Source organism: Anas platyrhynchos, chromosome 1 (assembly GCF_047663525.1).
Source record: "Anas platyrhynchos isolate ZD024472 breed Pekin duck chromosome 1, IASCAAS_PekinDuck_T2T, whole genome shotgun sequence".
NCBI lineage: Eukaryota > Metazoa > Chordata > Aves > Anseriformes > Anatidae > Anas > Anas platyrhynchos.
Window position 1 is genome coordinate 177198804 of NC_092587.1, and position 18780 is coordinate 177217583.

The window sequence follows — 18780 nt, forward strand, 5'->3', positions numbered from 1 at the left end:
CCAAAAAATCTTAACAAAAAAAGGCTGGTTCCCCTGCAGGAAAAACAATAAAAAATAAAAAATAAAATCACAAAACAGGCATACAAACCAAAGAAATAAACAGCTTGTGTGAGACTGTTCCTCAAAAATGAAGCCCCCCAAAAATGTCTGACCAGACCAGAATAGTTCCTCTCAGAAAAACTCAACCCCCAAAAGGCCAGCCCCCTACAAACAACTTCTCAAAAATACCCAACCCCCAGAAGGTTGGGACCCTGATGAAGACATCCCACCTGAAAAATGGAAGACCAACAAGATCTCCCCAAACCCTAACCTCCAAAAGGCTGGACCACCATCAACAATCAAAAATAAATAAATAAATAAAAATCCAGAAACCTGACCAAATATAAGAAAAAAGGCCCAGCCCAAATAAAAAAAAAATAATAATAAAAAAAGGCTGCCCCCAAAAAAGACCCCCTCAAAAACAAACGAAAGAAAGAAAGAAAAGAAAGAAAGAAAGAAAGAAAAAGAAAGGGAAAGAAAAGTGCCCCAAAAGGCTGGCACCCGACTGAAAAAAAAAAAGGGCACTCCCCCAAAAGACCTGCTTAAAAATTAAAGACTAATAATAATAATAAAAAAGAAGGTGGCCATGCAGAAAGAGCTCCTTCTCAGAAAAAAAGAAAAGACCCAAAAAGGGCAGTCCCCTCAAAAAAGGGAAAAGATCTTTCCAACAAAGGGCAGCACTCAAAAAAGAACCCCTCAAAAATAGGTGGAATCCAAACAAAATAGGGCAGCCCCTCAAAAAAATAAAAGGACACAAAAAAGGCACATCCCCCACCAAAAAGCCCCTCAAAAACAACAGAACAGAGACCCCAAAGGAGCAGCTCTCCAAAAAGAGCCCCTGGGGAAAAAACTAAAAGAATTGGCTCTTGGATTATTCCCCATTACTGATTTTTCAGGTAGGCAGTGATGAACTTTTGCTCATAAATAGAGAAGGACTTGGTGATGGGAAGGTTGGAGGCCGTCTTGGGCACAGTGATCTTGAATTAAATGTTTTCAAGTCTTGGAGAAGTTAGGATTGGGGTTATAAAGCTTCTGGAGGGCAGATTTTGGCCTGTTAAGGGGACTGGTTGGTGGAGTCCTGAATGAAGGGCAACGGAGGCCAGGAAGGCTGGATGCTTTTCAAGAAAGCCTGCTCCTATGCGTTTAGGATTTGTCCCCATCTGCTTAAAGATGAGTTGTCTTGGAAGATGACCGTCCTGGCTGAACAGGACGTTTGGGAAGAAGAAGAGGGTCTGCGACCTTTGGAAGGGGTGGGTCACTCAGGAGAATTCCGAAGATGTGGTGAGGCTGCGCAGAGACAAAATTAGAAGGGCCGAAGCCCAGCTGGAGCTCCATCTGGCTGCTGCTGTTAAAGACAATAAAAAATATTTGTATAAATTCGTAAAAAAGGAAAACTGAGGAGAATCTCCGTCCTTTATTGGGTGTGGGGGGAAACTTGGTGACGAGGGATGAGGAAAGGCTGAGGTGCTTCACGGCTGCTTTGCCTCAGCCTTTGGTTGTTCTCCAGGTACTCAGCCCCTGGGCTGGCAGATGGGGACAGGGAGCAGAATGAAGCCCTCAGAGCCCACGAGGAAATGGTTGGGGACCTCTTACTCCACTTACGGGTACGCAAGTTGATGGGGCCGGGGGGGATCTCCCCAAGGGTTCTGAGGAGCTGGCTCCTCCTCTCCAGGCTCAACAGCCCCAGTTCCCTCAGGCTGTTGGTCACCATGTTCAGCCGGCTGTGCCCACCTCCCCCATTTCCTCATCTCCCCCAGTTCACCACTTCCCCATTTCTCCATCTCCCCTATTTGCCATTATCTCCCCCGTTACCCCATCTGCCCCATTTGCCCATGTCCCCCATTTCCTAATTACCCCCATTTGCCCATTCCCCCATGTCCCCCATTTCACCCAATTCCCCATTTCCCCCATGCCTCCATCTCCCCCATTTCCCCATTCCCCCATCTTCACAACTTCCTCATCTCCCCTATTTCAACATTATCTCCCCCATTTGCCCATCTCCTCCACTTCCCAATTTCCCCATCTCCCCCATTTCACCTAACTCCCCTTTTTCCCCAATTCCCCATTTCTCCTATGCCTCCATCTCCCCAATTTCCCCATCTCCGCCATTTCCCCATTCCCCCATCTCCCCCAATTCCCCATGTCCCCCAATTCCTCATCTCCCCTATTTCCCCATGTATCCCATTTCCCCCAATTCCCCCATTTCTCAATCTCCCCTGTCTCCCCATCTCCCCCATTTCCCTTAATTCCCCATTATCTCCATTCCTCAATCTCCCCCATCTCCCCATTATCTCCCTCATTTCCCCCATTTCCCCATTATCTCCCCAATTTCCCCGTTATCTCTCCCATTTCCCTATCTCCCCCATTCCCCCATTACCTCCCCATTATCTCCCCCATTTCCCCAATTCCCCCATTCCCCAGTCTCCCCAATGTCCCCCATTTCCCCATTATCTCCCTAATTTTCCCCATTCCCCATTATCTCCCCCGTTTCCCCACTATCTCCCCCATTCCCCATTATCTCCCCATTTACCCATTATCTCCCCCATTTCCCCAATTCTGCCATTCTCCAATCTCCCCCATCTCCCCATTATCTCCCCCATCACCCCATTATCTCCCCATTTTCTCCCCCATTCCCCAATCTCCCCCATTTCCCCATTATCTCCCTCATTTCCCCCATTTCCCCCATCTCCCCCATTTCCCCATTATCTCCCCAATTTCCCCCATCCCCCATTATCCCCCCACATCCCCATTCCCCCATTCCACCTCCGGCCTCCCACCACCAGGGGCCGCTCCCTCCCCGTTCCCCTCCCTCCCCTCCCTCCCCTCCCTCGCCACGCGTCCTCCCCTCTCCCCCCCCCGCGCCTCTCCCCCGGTTCCGCCGCCGCCATGGCGGAGCCGCCGGGCCGGGAGCCCCGGGACCGCCTGAGCCTCTGGGACCGCCGCCCGCAGCCCCTCGCCCCGCTCAGCGAGCTCCAGGCGGACTCCGTGCTCCGGCTGAAGGCGGCGGCCGAGGCCCTGCCGCTGCCACCCGAGGTGAGCGGGGGCTGAGGGGGGCGAGGCGCCGTGTGCCGCTCCCCCGGGAGGAGCCCCCGCAGCCTCCTCGCCTCACGGGGGGCTCGGGGGGTGCCCAGCGCCTGGGGAGGGGTCTCGGGGGGCTGAGGAGCCTCAGGGAGCTGCCACAGGGGGTAGGGGAAGCACCGGGAGCCGCCACACCGGGATCCTGGCTGTGCCTTCCTGCACAGAGCAGCGCGACCAGGAAATCAGGATTTTTTTAATTAGCAAACGACTTGTTAGTGAGGTGCCAGGGTGTTTTGAGCTAGCACTTTGCGGTTTTATGCTGGTCATGTTCGTAGCGATAGCACTGCTGTCAACTGAATCCAAAAGCCTGTTTTCCTAATGTCATAGAGTCACAGAATCACAGAATCTCTAGGTTGGAAGAGACCTCAAGATCATCGAGTCCAACCTCTGACCTAACACTAACAGTCCCCACTAAACCATATCCCTAAGCTCTACATCTAAACGGCTTTTAAAGACCTCCAGGGATGGTGACTCCACCACTTCCCTGGGCAGCCCATCCCAATGCCTCACAGCCCTCTCAGTAAAGAAGTTCTTAACATATATAACATAATCATAATAACCATATTCATACCATAATCATGTAACAACGTGTGTGTTTTTTTGACTTGTTAGCGTTAGGTCAGAGGTTGGACTCGATGATCTTGAGGTCTCTTCCAACCTAGAAATTCTGGGATTCTGTTTTCACCATATAGGCATCTCCAGTTGTATTTAAATGTAATTTCTCTCAACTTGCTCCTTTCCATATTTTTACTGCTTAAAAAATAATCGTGGCTGCTGATTCCTATCAAGCCAGTGCTATTCCTTGTCTTCTAAAAAAAACCAAACCAACAAACTTTAGCTTGACTTCTTCACTAAAAAGTCTTGGAAAGAATCTGAAATGGTATTTCCCAAATGTGTAAAGTTACAGATTTTCTCAGGGCATCTGACGAGGAGATTTGACCATTCCTGTGCTGTGGTCTTGCTGTGTAGCACAGACAGTAGTGGCGTTTATTTTTGCTTCTACATAATTCTGAGCTCTTAGGTTCTCAGATACTTTTCTAGGATGTTTCTCTGAGTGTATAACCAGTTAAATTGGAAATTAATGCAGTGATATGTCAAGTAGATGTATATTCAATTTCAGTTCTTATATAAGTATTTAGATAAATTCTTTTATTTTTTTTGACTCTAAGTAAGTACATTTGTTGGGTGTTTCTGAGTATATAGCTGTGCTGGTGGTTGGTGTGTTATCATATTGATTAATAAAACATCCATTGCATCGATTACTTCAAAAGTAAATGCTGGTAATTTTCTTAAATTGACGCTTTGGATGCTGTAACTGTAGTTGAGCTGAATATACTCATTTTTAGTAAACAGCCCGACTAAAGTTTGTGCGTTTTTTGTGAGCAGCTTCCAATCGAAGACTTGTGCAGCCTGACGTCCCAGTCGCTGACTGTTGCGCTGACGGCCGCGGTGCCAGAATCCACAGAGGATGTTCTCCTGAAAGGATTTGCCATGCTGGGGATGGAGAATGAAAGAATTGAAACAGCACAGCAGGTAAATGATTCCGGATAATCTCCAAGGTGCGGTAATCTTCTTCAGAGGGTTCTTTGATTTTCTTTTTTGTCTCTTGCTCAGCTTTTGGTGGTTTCATTAAATTTTTTTGTCAGTTATTAAGAAACCTGTGGAAAAAATCATTGGAGTCTGAGCTCTTAAGTAACAGATACGTTCTCCATTTTGAGTGGAGCCTTATGTGAGAGTAAGGTGGTGTGGCTCCTAATGTAGAAGAATGGCAGATCTCCTCCTTTTTTATTGTGAAGACCTTGCTTGTTCTTGTGCAAGTAAGAACAGATGAAATTCAGTCTCTCATGTTTTACTACTGATGGTGTATTTTTTCTTGATTAGTCAATAAGTTCTCGAACCTCTCTATTTTTAATAAAAGCTCATCTTCTGAATTTCTACTTCATAGATCTGTTTTTTGTGGGGGGTGAGAAAGAGGGTGGCTTTTTTTTTTTTTTTTTTTTAAATTAATGGCATTGCATGTGAGGTGAGTTGTTCACGCTATAAAATCTCTTCTAGTTCTTCTCCTGGTTTGCTCAGCTACAGACGCAGATGGATCAAGATGAAAGCGCCAAGTACAGGTAAGTGTTCTTCCCCAGTTTCTTTAACTGTAAGCAATTTAAATCCTGAAGGACTTCATCTTGTCCCTGTAATCTTAGCATGCACTGGGGTCACCTGCTGGGGAATGTGTTGGAACAGCAGAAGCTCTCTGAGGCTGAATGCCCCACTCCCTTCCTGAAGCCTGTTGCCCTTGTGACAGAGCAGTTAGAGATTCAGATTTCCTTCCAAACTGCCTAGTATATTAAGAAAATTTGGAGTTAGTTCTGGCTTACAGCTCACCAGCGCCTGTATCTGTGAGGGTGTAGCTGCATTGCCAGCATTCCTTGACACTTTGTTTGGCTCCGCTTTTGAGAGGTGGCATTCTCATCTATTTTTGTCTGCCTGACTTTTCCATCAGGCTCAGGAGAACCCCTTTCCACTGGCTTTCGTGAGAGTCTGTAGCAGGGCTGAACGGCGTAGCCAAACCTGCTGTGGCTTCTGTGGGAACTGGCCTGGGTTTTGAAACTTTACAAACCTGCCCTTGGCTGTAAAGAGATTGTGCTGAATTCCTTCTCTTTTTTTCTATTTATCTTTGGTCTCTTCTGCTCTTGCTCTGACATTTGAGGATGAGGCATTTCCTGAAAGCAGAGATTTAGGAATACTCTAAAGCCCACGTACAGATCATTAACACCCTGTAAAGAGTGGCAGCCTTGCCCTTTGGTAGTCGGCACGTTCATGATGCACGCAGACACCTGTGTGTGTCATGAACACGGAGCGGTTTGTAGGATGGCCAGGAGGAGTAGTTACATGCAGGAGGCCAAAGGAACAGGAAAAAAATAAGTTGGTTCTTTGCCTGTTGTACATCCATGGTGAGTGGTTCACCCTCTGGTGAACTGCAACAACTTCGGGAGGGTTCTGAAGGGAAACTGAAAATTGTGTAGAAAAGGAGACCCAAATTACTATGCCCCTGCTGGACACAAGGCAGGTAGAATTTGGCTGCTAGCAGCAGCCTGCAGTAATTGCTACGTTTGTTCTGTCCATTTAGGCGTTATTTACATGCTCTAGACAGGCTGCTGTTCCAAATCCTATAGCTTTGTTATTTCTGCAGGTCATGAAACATCTGCTTGCTGTGCATGCGAGCTTGGTGCCAGTCTCTTATTCCTCGAGTTAATTTGTCTCAGGGAAAGGTACCGCCAGCGTCCCTGTAGGCAGCTGAATTTGTAAATACGAAAAGTGAAATTGTGCTCGTTTTCTGTTGATTCTCCCCCTTTCTTTTTTTTTCCAGGCAGATGAGGGATTACTTGTCTGGGTTTGAGGAGCAGTGTGATACTATACTGAACGACGTCAACAGTGCCCTTCAGCACCTGGAGGCCCTGCAAAAACAGTACCTCTTTGTGTCCACCAAGACAGGAACACTGCATGAGGCCTGTGAACAGCTTTTGAAAGAGCAGGTAAGCTTCCATGCGAGGATTACCAGAAGCTTCCAAAATACCATAAACTAAAGTTTCTTAGGCTGAGGAAACTCGTGAGCTGTGGTGACAATCCCTCCGTTTCCTCTGGAGCACTTTTTCAGTGCTTCACCTGCAGCTTTAGGCTGTAAGGCTCTGCCTAGTGAAAGTTGAGCATGTGTTGATATGTGCTTCAATCAAGAAGGGAGGCTAGCTGATAGGAGCTTTGGTAAGCGATGCCTGACAAGTACAAATCTTACTGAGATCAATAATTCGTATCACAGAAATATTTTGAGCTGGTTAGTTTAGAGAAGAATTTCTCCAGTTATTAGCTTAATTCCAAGGTACTCTCTTTTTCTTTCCCTTTCCCACAGGGATAAAAGCAGGCATGCTTTCTTAGCCCTCAGAACTTTAGTGATACAAGGTTATTGAGGGATGATATCGCATGTAACTTGTAATTCTAAAATACCCTTCTCCAAAGTTATTCTCAATTCATTGTTGCTTTTCGGGGGGAGGAGAGGGAAGGACAAATCACAAAACTCTTTGTCTTTGCTTTTACTCATAAACTATTGCCTCATCTTAAATATGGCATGAATATCTTTAATAAATAGCAGAAACATAACACATACTCATGGTGGAATCAGAATTTCTTTAAACGAATTGTAAAGGAAAGAATTACCTTGTAAAAGAGGGATGGTAGAGAAGATGTACTTGTTGTCTCTTTTGAAAACAAAAACTTCAAAGCAAATTTTTGGTGGCGTGTGCTGCCCTCATCCCCACCTGTTGTAGTAGCTCTACATCTTTGTGGAGGAAACAATACCAGTTTCAGATGAATCAATAGAATAAAGTTCATAAATACATAGATGAGAATTAGAAATACTGCTTACAGTGTTGAAATTGCCATTTTTGTACGCTTTGAGGAATTTTTGTTCAGAGAAAAATAATCTAAAGACCAAAATGTAGTTCCAAAAATCTTTGACCTTTTCCATGCTCGCTGGATAGCGTGGGCTGTTTTGATGTACAGGGAAGCAGGATTTTCAAGTTCAAAGAGAAAGCAGCTTCCAGGTTACTATCTCTGCATCTCTGTGATGACTTTTAAAAGTTCTCCATTTTTGTGGGTGATCTGAGATGTTCCAAACTGGAAAAGGGAGAACTTTTAAAGGCTCCAGAACTGAAATACAAGACTTGGAGTTCTCTGAAATACGGGTGTAAGCACTGCTATTTGTATGCAGGAGTGTCTGTGGAATGGTGACAGACCTGCAGAATAGACTCTTTAAAGACACTTCTGAGAGTAATGTGTCTTAGATGAAAGAGGGAGACAGAGAGCGTGCACTGTTGTGTTCTGCATATTTTGTTGTATTTATTTAGGTGCAAGTTATTTGGAGATAGTTAACACTAGTGCGTGCTGAGATGCTGGGAGTGTTTTATGTCTCAATTTTGGGGAAAGGGATGCTGATTTTTTTTTCCATATTTAAATTACTTGCTGGGTTATTGGTTTTCTGTAATTTATTGCTTTTTCTTAACAGTCAGAACTCGCTGACCTGGCTGAAAACATCCAGCAGAAACTTTCTTATTTTAATGAGCTGGAAAACATCAACACGGTAAGTATATTATTTCACTGGTAATAGTTTTAGAAAATTAAAATGTACTAATCTTTTGAACTACATCACTAAAACTAAGTTACATTGGTTGTTGCAATGATGCTTTGTTTTGTTTTCCAAAGAAACTGAATTCCCCCACGTTGTCTGTGAACAGTGAAGGATTCATTCCCATGCTGGCTAAGCTGGATGATTGTATTGCATATATTTCATCACATGTAAGTAATTCTGAATTGTTTCCAGTTAATTTGAGTTTCAAGACTATGTATTAAAACTATTGTTTTTTTTTTCCCTCTACAATACTCTGTTTGCCAAATACAGCCAGAAGGCAATGATGGCAGTTTATATACTTAAGAATATGTATTTTTTGTTGAATACACTCGATGTTTTTTATAGACTACTGCTTTTAGTTTGTGTAAATTAGCATTTCTGGCTAGCAAAAGTATCTTTTGATAAGCTTTTGACTCGTTTTGTTCTTATTTTAAAATAGATTTCTTGTTTCTTTCAGCCAAATTTTAAAGACTATCCTGTATATTTGACCAAGTTTAAACAATGCCTTTCTAAAGCTATGCACCTTATCAAGACGTACACTGTGAACACACTACAGAACCTCACAAGCCAGCTGATGAAAAGGGTAAGGGGGATCAGTAAGTGGTGACTCAAGCTGTGCTGAAATGTGTGTTGTAATTCTGTACTGTTTTCTTCTATTGGTTTTATTTTGAGGGCGGAAGGTGTCAATAATTCTGTGAAAATAGGCCAGTCCTATCATGGGTACCACAATGTTTATGTGGATTGGCTAAGTTTCAGCCAAAATCTGGCAGAGACTGGGTGATCTAAAAGGAAAAAAAAGAAAGGGAAGTTGGAGACTAAGCAGATGAACTTGCCAAAGGCCAGGAATGGCTAAGCAGCTGAGTTAAAACTGCTGCGAGGCAGAAAGCAGCTTGCCAGACGGCTTGCTTCCCTGAACTGGTTTGTGCACAGCAGCTCTGAGTCAGCCACAGCACGTGCTGCTGTCTGTGTTGACAAATGGGGAGGTGCACAAGAGAAGTATGGTGCTGTGGGGATCAGCTCCGGAGATGAATTGTTAAGAGACGTAGAGAGGTTGAGGGGAATATTTGAAGGGTGAATGCGAGAGCCAGGAATCAAGATAAAACCTGTTTGAAAGCACAAAAGCTTTGAGTTCCTGACATGAGTCTTCCACTGCCATACCAGAATCTTGCAGGAAGAATTTCGGGGTGCTTTTGGTCATCTAAATAATTATTTTTTTGATAAGTCTGCGGTGCTTAGCGTAGCTGCAGAATAACTGACAGGTTCCTCTTGATTTTACTAATATCTTTTGGTCAGTTTTAAAACATTAACAACGATGTTCAGGAGTCACAGGGAACAGTTGGGTGCTTCATTCTCACTCACTCCAGGGAGTTCAGGCATAAAGGTGAGTAGGGAGGTTTTTTGGTCTTACTAAAACATTAATAATCGTGATGCCGTATTTTAGCAGAGTAGAAAGGAGAGGGGAATGTCATTTTCTGCCACAGCTTCTGCTGTGCTTTGTTAGTGGTAAAGTCCATCCAGATTTTAGCTGTCTACCCAGATAATGTAAGGAGCCACAGTAGCAAGCACCTAAAAACCTGATCTTCTGGTTGAAGCTCAAATGTGAGTTGAAATTTATCTTCCCGGGTCTGGGATTGATAGGTGCAAGGGAAATTTTGTTCCATTGTAGTACCATGGATCAAAGAGCAATACTCAGCAGTACTGTGGCAGGTCCAGAGGAAATGGTTGTCTCAAACGGAGAATGTCGTAATTACTGGAAGTTACTTTTGCTGTAGAGATGGCTGGTTGAAGCTTTCACTGTGGCTTTTGTTCTTCTATCTGCCTTATCTGAGTTCTGAAACAAGCACGCCTTTCTAGGTGGAAGTTGTCAAGGACTGTAAAAATCCAGTTCCCTGTTTTAGAGCCTGATTGTCTCAGATGGTTGATGCTAGAAGCCAAATACAATTTTCCATTTTAACCAATTATCCATGTCTTCTTTCAGGATCCTTCATCTGTGCCAAATTCTGACAATGCCTTCACGCTGTTTTATGTAAAATTCAGAGCAGCTGCTCCCAAAGTCAGAGTAAGTAGACTGGTAGTTAACTGTTGGACATAAAGCTTTGAAAATGGGTTTTGAATTTATTGGTAGTGTGAATACAAGGACTGCATATTAACTGTCCAGGGAGAAGATAATTCTCAACTATTGTGCAATGATAAGAAAAACTCATTTACTGCTAATAACTTTTTTCTTTTTATTGATTAGACTCTTATTGAGCAAGTAGAGCAAAGATCTGAAAAAATGCCAGAGTGAGTATGTCTATGGAATTTATTTTCAACTCTTTTAAGGTTTGAAAATATTTACTATATTAAAATACTTTAACATGTTATTTGCTCAAAAGAAAGTTTTAAAAATTGAAATTGTGTAGACTTGAAAGAGGATATTAAAATTAATTTTATATTTTAACAGAATTTTTTATTTTACCAGAAAATAAACGTTAGGATGCAGTCAGTGTTCTAATTTCTCGATTGTTTGGCCTAGGTATCAACAAGTTCTCAATGAAATCCATCAATGTTACCTGGATCAGAGGGAGCTTTTGCTTGGTCCAAGTATTGCCAGCACCGTTACAGAATTAACCAGTCAGAACAACAGAGATCATTGTGCTTTGGTAGGCAAAGATGGTCGTGTGTTGTGTTTTTGTTTGTTTGTTTTTTAAATATAGTTTAATTTTTCCCCTTCTCTCAGTAAAATTCATTAATTTAACTATTTACACACAGAGTTAACAAGGTGTTGTTTGTGGTTTTGAATCATAAGAAGTTCTTAGTGATTTTTTCAGTTAATGTGTTTTGTGAAAGATTCCTCTGTAGAAACTGCTCTGCTACAAACCTCAGAAAAGGTTGTTTACAGAGAAGCATGAGATGTGGTTACTTAAATTGCATAAGAAACAAAAAGGGGCAGTAGCTGCACAATAAGCTTTTATTTGGCTGGTAAAATCTTTTTAGGTTTGTAGTTGATTTCAATTTTCAATTTCTTTAAGCTTCCATTTAATCACAGCTGTAGTGATATAATCCATGTCCTTTGGTATTGATGCAAGGAAAATCATTTAATAATCAAGCCTTTGTATTACTCTGAACACAGGTGCGAAGTGGTTGTGCCTTTATGGTCCATGTCTGCCAGGATGAACACCAGCTTTACAATGAGTTCTTCACAAAACCAACACCAAAACTGGAGTAGGTGGTACATGCTGTTTTTGTTTTACTGCATATAGAATTTACTGTGTTGTGATGTAGCAGCCAACATTATACGGCAAATAAGGGTGGTATTGAAGTGGTTTGGTAAGAGTCAGCCTGAAAAAAAAATATCTTGGGTTCCTTTATACATCAGAATTTGATGTTCTTGTGTTTCTTCCTTCAAGTGAAGCTGATAATTGACTTTGTAGTAATCTGAGTAATATAAATGGTCAGAAATAGGTAGAGACGCACAATTTCTGTGGAAGTAGAGACGCACAATTTCTGTGGAAGTAGCTGTACAAGTTTTCAATTTTAGAGCCCACAGCTGTTTTTGTATTAAGCTGATAAAGACACACAAAGCCTGACTAAAAATCCACCGTATTGCAGAGTTCTGAAAGATGTCTGAACCTTACAGATGGACTCCAAAGCCTAAGAAATTCATCAAAGCATGGAGGCGTATTCCTCTGAGCAGGAGCATGGGAGAAGGGGTCATTGATAAGGGGTCGTGGTTACTTTTGAAATATATATTTCAGGAGGATAAAGTTCTTCTCCCAGCTCTCTCATTCCTTTGTTGGAAGTCTGAGTGAAGAGTTGCAGTAGTTGTGATGCTACTCTTTTCTTTTTCCTTCCCTGAGAAGGATCTGTTCTCTGAGAAACTGAGGTCTCCTGTGAGATGTGCTCAGGATTTGAGGTGACCTAACTCAGTTGACTTAAGAGCCAGTTTAATCCAACTCCTAAAGTAAATTTCAGGTCCTTGTTTGAAATTAGTACAGAATATTGTTCAGACAGAAGTTTTACCACTGTTGCACTACATTCCAAGAATGAGAATAGACTTCTGATTATTTTTGAATCAATGGAATATAGTTATCCCATCATAAAAAAAAAAAAAAGTTTCCCTTTCTTGCATATATTTGAGGGAAATGTTTCAAATACATTTGAAACATTGTACCTTTGGTACAAAAGTACCTTTTTAGGTTTTACTTAAGTGCATAATAAACAACCTGATTTTTTCTAAAGTGCTGAGATACTGTGAAGAAATAATAGTAAGGTGTCTGTATACAGTTGCAAGAGTCTTGACAAGAGTAGAGATGTGAAATCGAGTGATCTGGTTAATGATGCTGATGAAAGTTTCTCCTTTGTTCCTGCTTTTAGCATAAAGTGGGATAGTCTTTTTTCAAGTTCCTTGTAAAGCTACAGAAAGCTTGATGAGACATTAAAAATGTGTTTTTTTTTTTTTTTTCCTCTGAGCATTCACTTTTTTTTTTTCAAACCCTGAAAGGAACTTGGAGTGTCCTTTTTCTGTTGTCAGAGATTCTTACTGAATTAAAAAACGTGTACAGTGCAGTAAACTTATTAACTGTAGTACACTGTGAGTGCTTAAATTTTCTTAGTCTTTTATTTCCTAGTCCAATTGGGAGATTAGCTGATGAAGCTGTTGACATGATCTGAACATTTAAATAATCTGTGACTAATGAAGGGGTCATTGAGTGGCAAAAATGCCTACAATGGCTTCTATTCGTATCTTAACCAAGATACGCATCTATGTGAGCAGGAAAGAAATATTTAACAAATGGAAGTGGCATTTTTGTGTTTCGTACTGCACTGATTCCATAACTTCTGCTAGATGGGCAAGTGTGTCCTGCGATGCTGGAAACAGTTATAGTAGAGGTCAACAAGATTTTCCCTGTGTATTTCCCCTTCATGTGCTCGTGGTTCTAGTGAACTGTTGAGTAGTTGGACTTGGATGAGCCTGTCCTCACCGGAGAGTGTGGAATGTGAGCTCGGCAGGAGCATTTCACTACACAGAATCAGTCTGGGGTACCTGCCCTTTTGTGTGTCTGTGTGTGTGTGTGTGGAGGGTGTCAAGGTTTTTTGTTCTTGTTTGTGCTCTTTGTTTTTAGAATTCAAAATTGTACCCCTATTTTAGGATACCTTGCCTCTCTGAGAAGACTTGGTAGGAACTTGGGCTTGTTTTTGAAACGGTCCTTTTTTAAGACTTTTGTGATAGCATTTTTGCATTGTTCTGTCATGCTCATTTTAAAAAAATCCTTGCCATAAAATAATCAGTATTTGTGATAAGATTTTAGGTTGATACCGAGGGATCCTGAAATGTTTTGCTGTGCTTTATTTTTTCTTCGTAGCGAGCTCTTGGAGAAGTTGTGTCTTTCGCTATACGATGTCCTGCGGCCAATGATCATTCACGTTATCCACTTAGAGACACTGTCTGAACTCTGTGGGATCCTTAAAAATGAGATGCTGGAAGATCACGTACAGAACAATGGTAACTCAGAGATGGAATCTAATTGCTTTTAACTGTCTTCTTAACTGATAAAATTATTCAAGTGCACAGGCAACAAACTCCCTAGATTTTTTTTCTCTCTAATGGGTCTTAAACATGTCAAAGATGAGGTAAGGTTATTTTAAATAAATTATGGCTTTTTTTTTTTAATAATAGAAAGGTCTGTGTTTTATGGGTCTGTGTTTTATCTTCACTTAAATTAATACCCCAATGTTATAGAGTCCCATTTTCAGTAGATTGTACAAATACAAGCAACCATTCACCCAGCAAATGGCAACCTCCAAGACTGGTATAAATGAGTCTTTTCAAATGAATAAAGTGCTGCATTTGGCTCTGCTGATGCAGCATTCGTACAGCTTTCTGTATTCCTTGTCTTTTATCAACGTGTATACCTGATTTTTGTTCATTTTCCTCGATGTAGTGGTTCCCAGGTTAGAAATTGTAACTTCAGCAGTGGAGTCGACAGAGGTTTTGGAGTTTTAAGTGTTCAGTGTCCATGTTCTATTAGAAGTGGACTGACTGTCAGAAATACCTGGTGACTCATTTCCTTTCTCATTACCAGTGTGTGATGGAATAATTTCACAGTCTTAGCCTTGCACCAAGTGATAAATAGAAATCAGACTTGGTAGCAGGTATGTAACAGGGTAGCTCTGTCTCTGAACAGTGCCAATATCATGAAAGATTGTTCATTTTCCTGGAAACGAGATTGTAACACAGTTGGGAACGAGGAAAAAAAATTGTAACATAGTCTTTAGGCTAATCTTAAGAAGTGATTGAATACTGTTAAACACAGGCTGATAAAATAGTTCTGAAGCTGGACTTGAGCTGCTTTGGATCATCTGCTCTGTTGGGTAGGTAGGTGAGTTAGCTTGTCAGCTCTCTGTGGTCAACTGCAGGCATTGGCTATGATAAAACCAAAGCACAGAGGTCTGGTATCCAGGCAGAAATGCCCCTCTGACCAGCTTTAAGTGAGCAGAACTCTTAACTCTGACATGGTGTCTGATATTGTGAGTGGGAGATCGCGTTTTCACACGTGATACAAATTTGGAGAGCTACAACGACTGCAGTATGGAGTTCAGCAATTCCTCATTTGTCACCAGTTTGTCTGCATGCCACTAGTCCAAAAATGGTCTGCCTTCTGCAGCAAGTCAGTTTTGTAACAGTTCTATATGTGATGCTTAAAATTCTGCATCTATGAACTAGCTATGTAATGAAATTAACATTTTTTTTCTTTTTTCTTTTTCTTTATAAGCTGAACAACTGGGTGCGTTTGCTGCCGGTGTCAAGCAGATGTTAGAAGATGTACAAGAGCGCCTTGTGTATCGGACACACATTTACATTCAGACTGACATCACAGGCTACAAACCTGCTCCGGGGGATCTTGCATATCCTGACAAGTTGGAAATGATGGAGGTATCCGATCAGCTTTTATTGTCCTTGATTTGGTTTTCTTTTTATATGCAGTATGTACATTTGTGTGGTACAGTGCTTTGCAGATGGGATTTTCTGGTTTTTAGGTGTATTTAATACTACTGGTGCTATCGAAGAGGCACCTGCTGATGAAATTATGACCCTAAAATAGATGTCAGAAAGCACTTTATGTCACGCCCAATAAAACTGGTGATAGTTCTCACAGTTAATGGTTTCATCGAAACTTGAAGCTTCTAAATTTTCCCTCATCACAGTAAATTTTTATTTACTTTCAAAACTAGTAGCTGTTACTTGGTGTTCTTCAGTTGGAGCTGGAGTTGAGGAGAAGCTTTAGACAGGCACAGTTAGCCCCAGGTTTGTTTTCAGAACTACTGGTCAACTAGTGTTTGGTATGAACGTGGGTATGCTATGCACAGATGATATATGGGGAGACTTGGCTTTACCTATAGATAATTTAACATGTTATCAATGGTTTTCAGTCGCCTTTTTCAAATTCTTACCAGTATCAGCCATTTTAGCAGTCATCCCAAGCCCTTTGACTCAATGGTCCTAGTGAAAGGAATCAGACTAACTCTACTTAGTTTGAGAGATTGATACTATATTGATGAAATATTCAGAATGAGGGTACTCACAAGATTAAAAAGTGTCCAATGAAAGACTTTAAATTGATTTTTTGGCTAGAGGAATCTGTATTTGATATGCAACTGGAAGGTAGCATTACTTGGAAGGGATTAAGCATCACAAAAATCCTTCAAAATAGCTGTTGCCATTCATTTCATAATGAGGCTCCCGAGCTGTCAAAGGATGGGGCTGGCAAAGAATGATAATTCCAGCCCGGATTGGCAAGATGCAGATTTCTTTGGTCCATTCTGCTTCCCATTATCTACCAGAACAGCTGCTGGTCCTTAGAAAATCATAGGACTTAATTGCAGCTGATGAGTCAGTAGAGAAGCTGTTGTTTGACTCTGGAATCAGATCATTACTTAGCTCCAAAGCTTCCGTGTTTTACGTATATGTACATATGTAAGTGTGTATTTCTTTGGGCTGGAAGACATTAACATTGTAGAACTGTATCTTATTGTGTTCAATTCTTGCCTCTAAACAGACAAACACAGTGAGAAACCTCTTAGTACTGAATTTGCATCGCTATAATCTTGTCATTATATATGTTTAAAACTTTCTGCTATGTTACAGTTTGTGCCTTTGTGACTATAAATGGCATTTGTAGGTTTTTTAGGAAAAGATTTACAAATCCTGAAGATAGTAAAGGGCAAGGAGTCTACAAAATTAACGATGAAAGTTCAATGATCAGTAAGTTTTTGAAGAGGCAAAACTAGTAATTGAGAAGCCCACCACACAAAACATAGCTAAATGGGATCCCTATGTTCAGGGTAGCTCATGGTCGGAAGTTTTACCAGTATGAGTACTTGTAGTGCAGTATGTTTACTAGATCTGAGTGCATATAACTGAATGAAAAAATGATTGTGATAATTTTCTAATGTTAGCTATACCTTCCTTAGGCTGGGTTTCTGTGTTGTTTGCTTACATAAGGCCTTATTTTCATAGAATCACAGAATGGTTTAGGTTGGAAGGGACCTTAAAGCCCACCCAGTTCAACCCCCTACCATGGGCAGGGGCACCTCCCACCAGCCCAGGTTGCCCAAAGCCCCATCCAGCCTGGCCTTGAACACCTCCAGGGATGGGGCAGCCACAGCTTCTCTGGGCAGCCCGTGCCAGGGCCTCACCACCCTCTGAGGGAAGAATTTCCTCCTAACATCTAATCTAAGTCTCCCCTCTTAGTTTAAGGCCATTCCCCCTTGTCTTATCACTCCATTCCCAGACAAAGAGTCCCTCCCCAGCTTTCCTGTTTGCCCCCTTTCGGTACTGGAAGGCTGCTGTAAGGTCTCTCTGGGGCCTTCCCTTCTCCAGGCTGACCATCTTCTGACAGGTCTGTGTCCTTTTTTTGTTGTGTGCCTCAGAGCTGAATGCAGCACTCCAGGTGGGGTCTCACGAGAGCAGAGGGGGACAATCACCTCCCTCACCCTGCTGGCCACACTGCTTTTGATGCAGCCCAGGATATGTCTGGTTTCTGGGCTGCAGGCACACATTGCTGGCTCATGGTGAGCTTCTCATCAACCAACACCCCCAGGTCCTTCTCCTTAGGGCTGCTCTCAATCATTCTCTGCCCCGCCTGTGTTTGTGCTTGGGTTTACCCCAGCCCAGGTGCAGGACCTTGCACTTGGCCTTGTTGAACCTCATGAGGTTTGCACATGCCTAGGTCCCTCTGGGTGGCATCCCTTCCCTCCAGCATGTCCACACCACTCAGCTTGGTGCTGTTGGCAAACATGCTGAGGGTGCACTCAATCCCACTGTCCCTGTCACCAACAAAGATGTTAAACAAACATCAAGCAGTGCTTTTTCAATTTTCTAACGTGTTCTCTGGCCATTCAGTTAGGAAGAAAAAGAAAGTGTGCTTTACAGCTCGTTCTACAGAGAACTCTGTGCTGTTGAAAGTATGCTGTTTTTCATTTGTCCTCATAAGACTGTTTTTACCTGGTTTGGGACTCATTTTGCTGTTTGATTGCTTTTAAACCTCAAAACCTTGCTATTTAGGGAGGCCTTCTGTCTGAGTAAATTAATTATTAAAATGTTAAAAGCATGGGGCAGAAGTATTTCTTGTGCTGGTCTGCTCAAATATTAATGCAGTTCTCTGCCCATTCCCCCTGCCTGTAGTTGCTGTGAAGCAGACCAAGCGGTGGCCAAAGGTTGAAGCATGCAAGGGCTGAGTAATGTTAGCGGGAAGCTTTTTCTTGAACTCCTGAAGGGAATAAACTAGAGAGCACTTCAGGACCATCTGCACGTAACATTCGTAGGAATAAAGCCATCATAGAGGTCGTCTGTATGAAATCCAATTAAATGTTGAGTTGGGCTCCTCTATTTTGAGCTTCTCTTTCTAGGTGTCTTGGCTGGTTAATCTTTAGAAATCAGTAAAACAGGTGAAAATGGAAAGAACAGTGCTTTACAGAGATAGTTCAGTGCTCGTGAATCTTTTAAGTTTGTACTCTAATATTTCATGTACTGTTTTGGGAACAGCTGTCTTTACTTTGTTTTCATTTCTTTGAAATACTGGTGACAGTATAGCTGACTCCTTTTCCAATTTAATGCTTTTTACTGTATTCTAATCAAAGCATAATGCTGCTTAAATAATACATATATTGTATCTATATACATATAATTTTTTGTGGTGTGTCTTCCTCTGCAGCAAATAGCACAGAGCTTAAAAGATGAGCAGAAGAAGCTGTCGTCTGAAGCTTCATTTTCAGATGTCCGGCTAGAGGATCCTGAGTCCTGCAGTTTAGTGAAATCTGGTATGAAACGTATCTCGTGTTGTCAAATTGTTGTCAAATGAACGCATAAAGCTCACAGAGAGCGAGCATTAACTCGAATCATCAGTGAGAAACTTGCACGTATCTTTAAGGGCTGTTTCCCTAAAGATTTTGAGGGGAGAGCTTTGTCTTGGAGTTCTTAACATTTTATTTTTCGAAAGAGGAACAAC

At 42.0% G+C, this 18780-nt stretch overlaps 1 protein-coding gene across 1 annotated transcript in view; it reads left to right on the forward strand.

The window, feature by feature from the left end:
• Positions 1-2865: 2865 nt before the first annotated feature.
• COG3 (component of oligomeric golgi complex 3) overlaps positions 2866-18780 on the forward strand; it is a 30000-nt gene continuing 14085 nt past the window's right edge. The window contains exons 1-14 of the mRNA XM_038173333.2: positions 2866-3072; positions 4504-4650; positions 5173-5234; positions 6479-6644; positions 8168-8242; positions 8365-8457; positions 8748-8873; positions 10269-10349; positions 10530-10573; positions 10806-10932; positions 11403-11494; positions 13636-13775; positions 15046-15206; positions 18487-18592. Coding sequence (XP_038029261.1) covers positions 2926-3072; positions 4504-4650; positions 5173-5234; positions 6479-6644; positions 8168-8242; positions 8365-8457; positions 8748-8873; positions 10269-10349; positions 10530-10573; positions 10806-10932; positions 11403-11494; positions 13636-13775; positions 15046-15206; positions 18487-18592 — 1567 coding nt within the window. The 5' untranslated portion in view covers positions 2866-2925. The remainder of the gene's footprint in view (positions 3073-4503; positions 4651-5172; positions 5235-6478; positions 6645-8167; positions 8243-8364; positions 8458-8747; positions 8874-10268; positions 10350-10529; positions 10574-10805; positions 10933-11402; positions 11495-13635; positions 13776-15045; positions 15207-18486; positions 18593-18780) is intronic.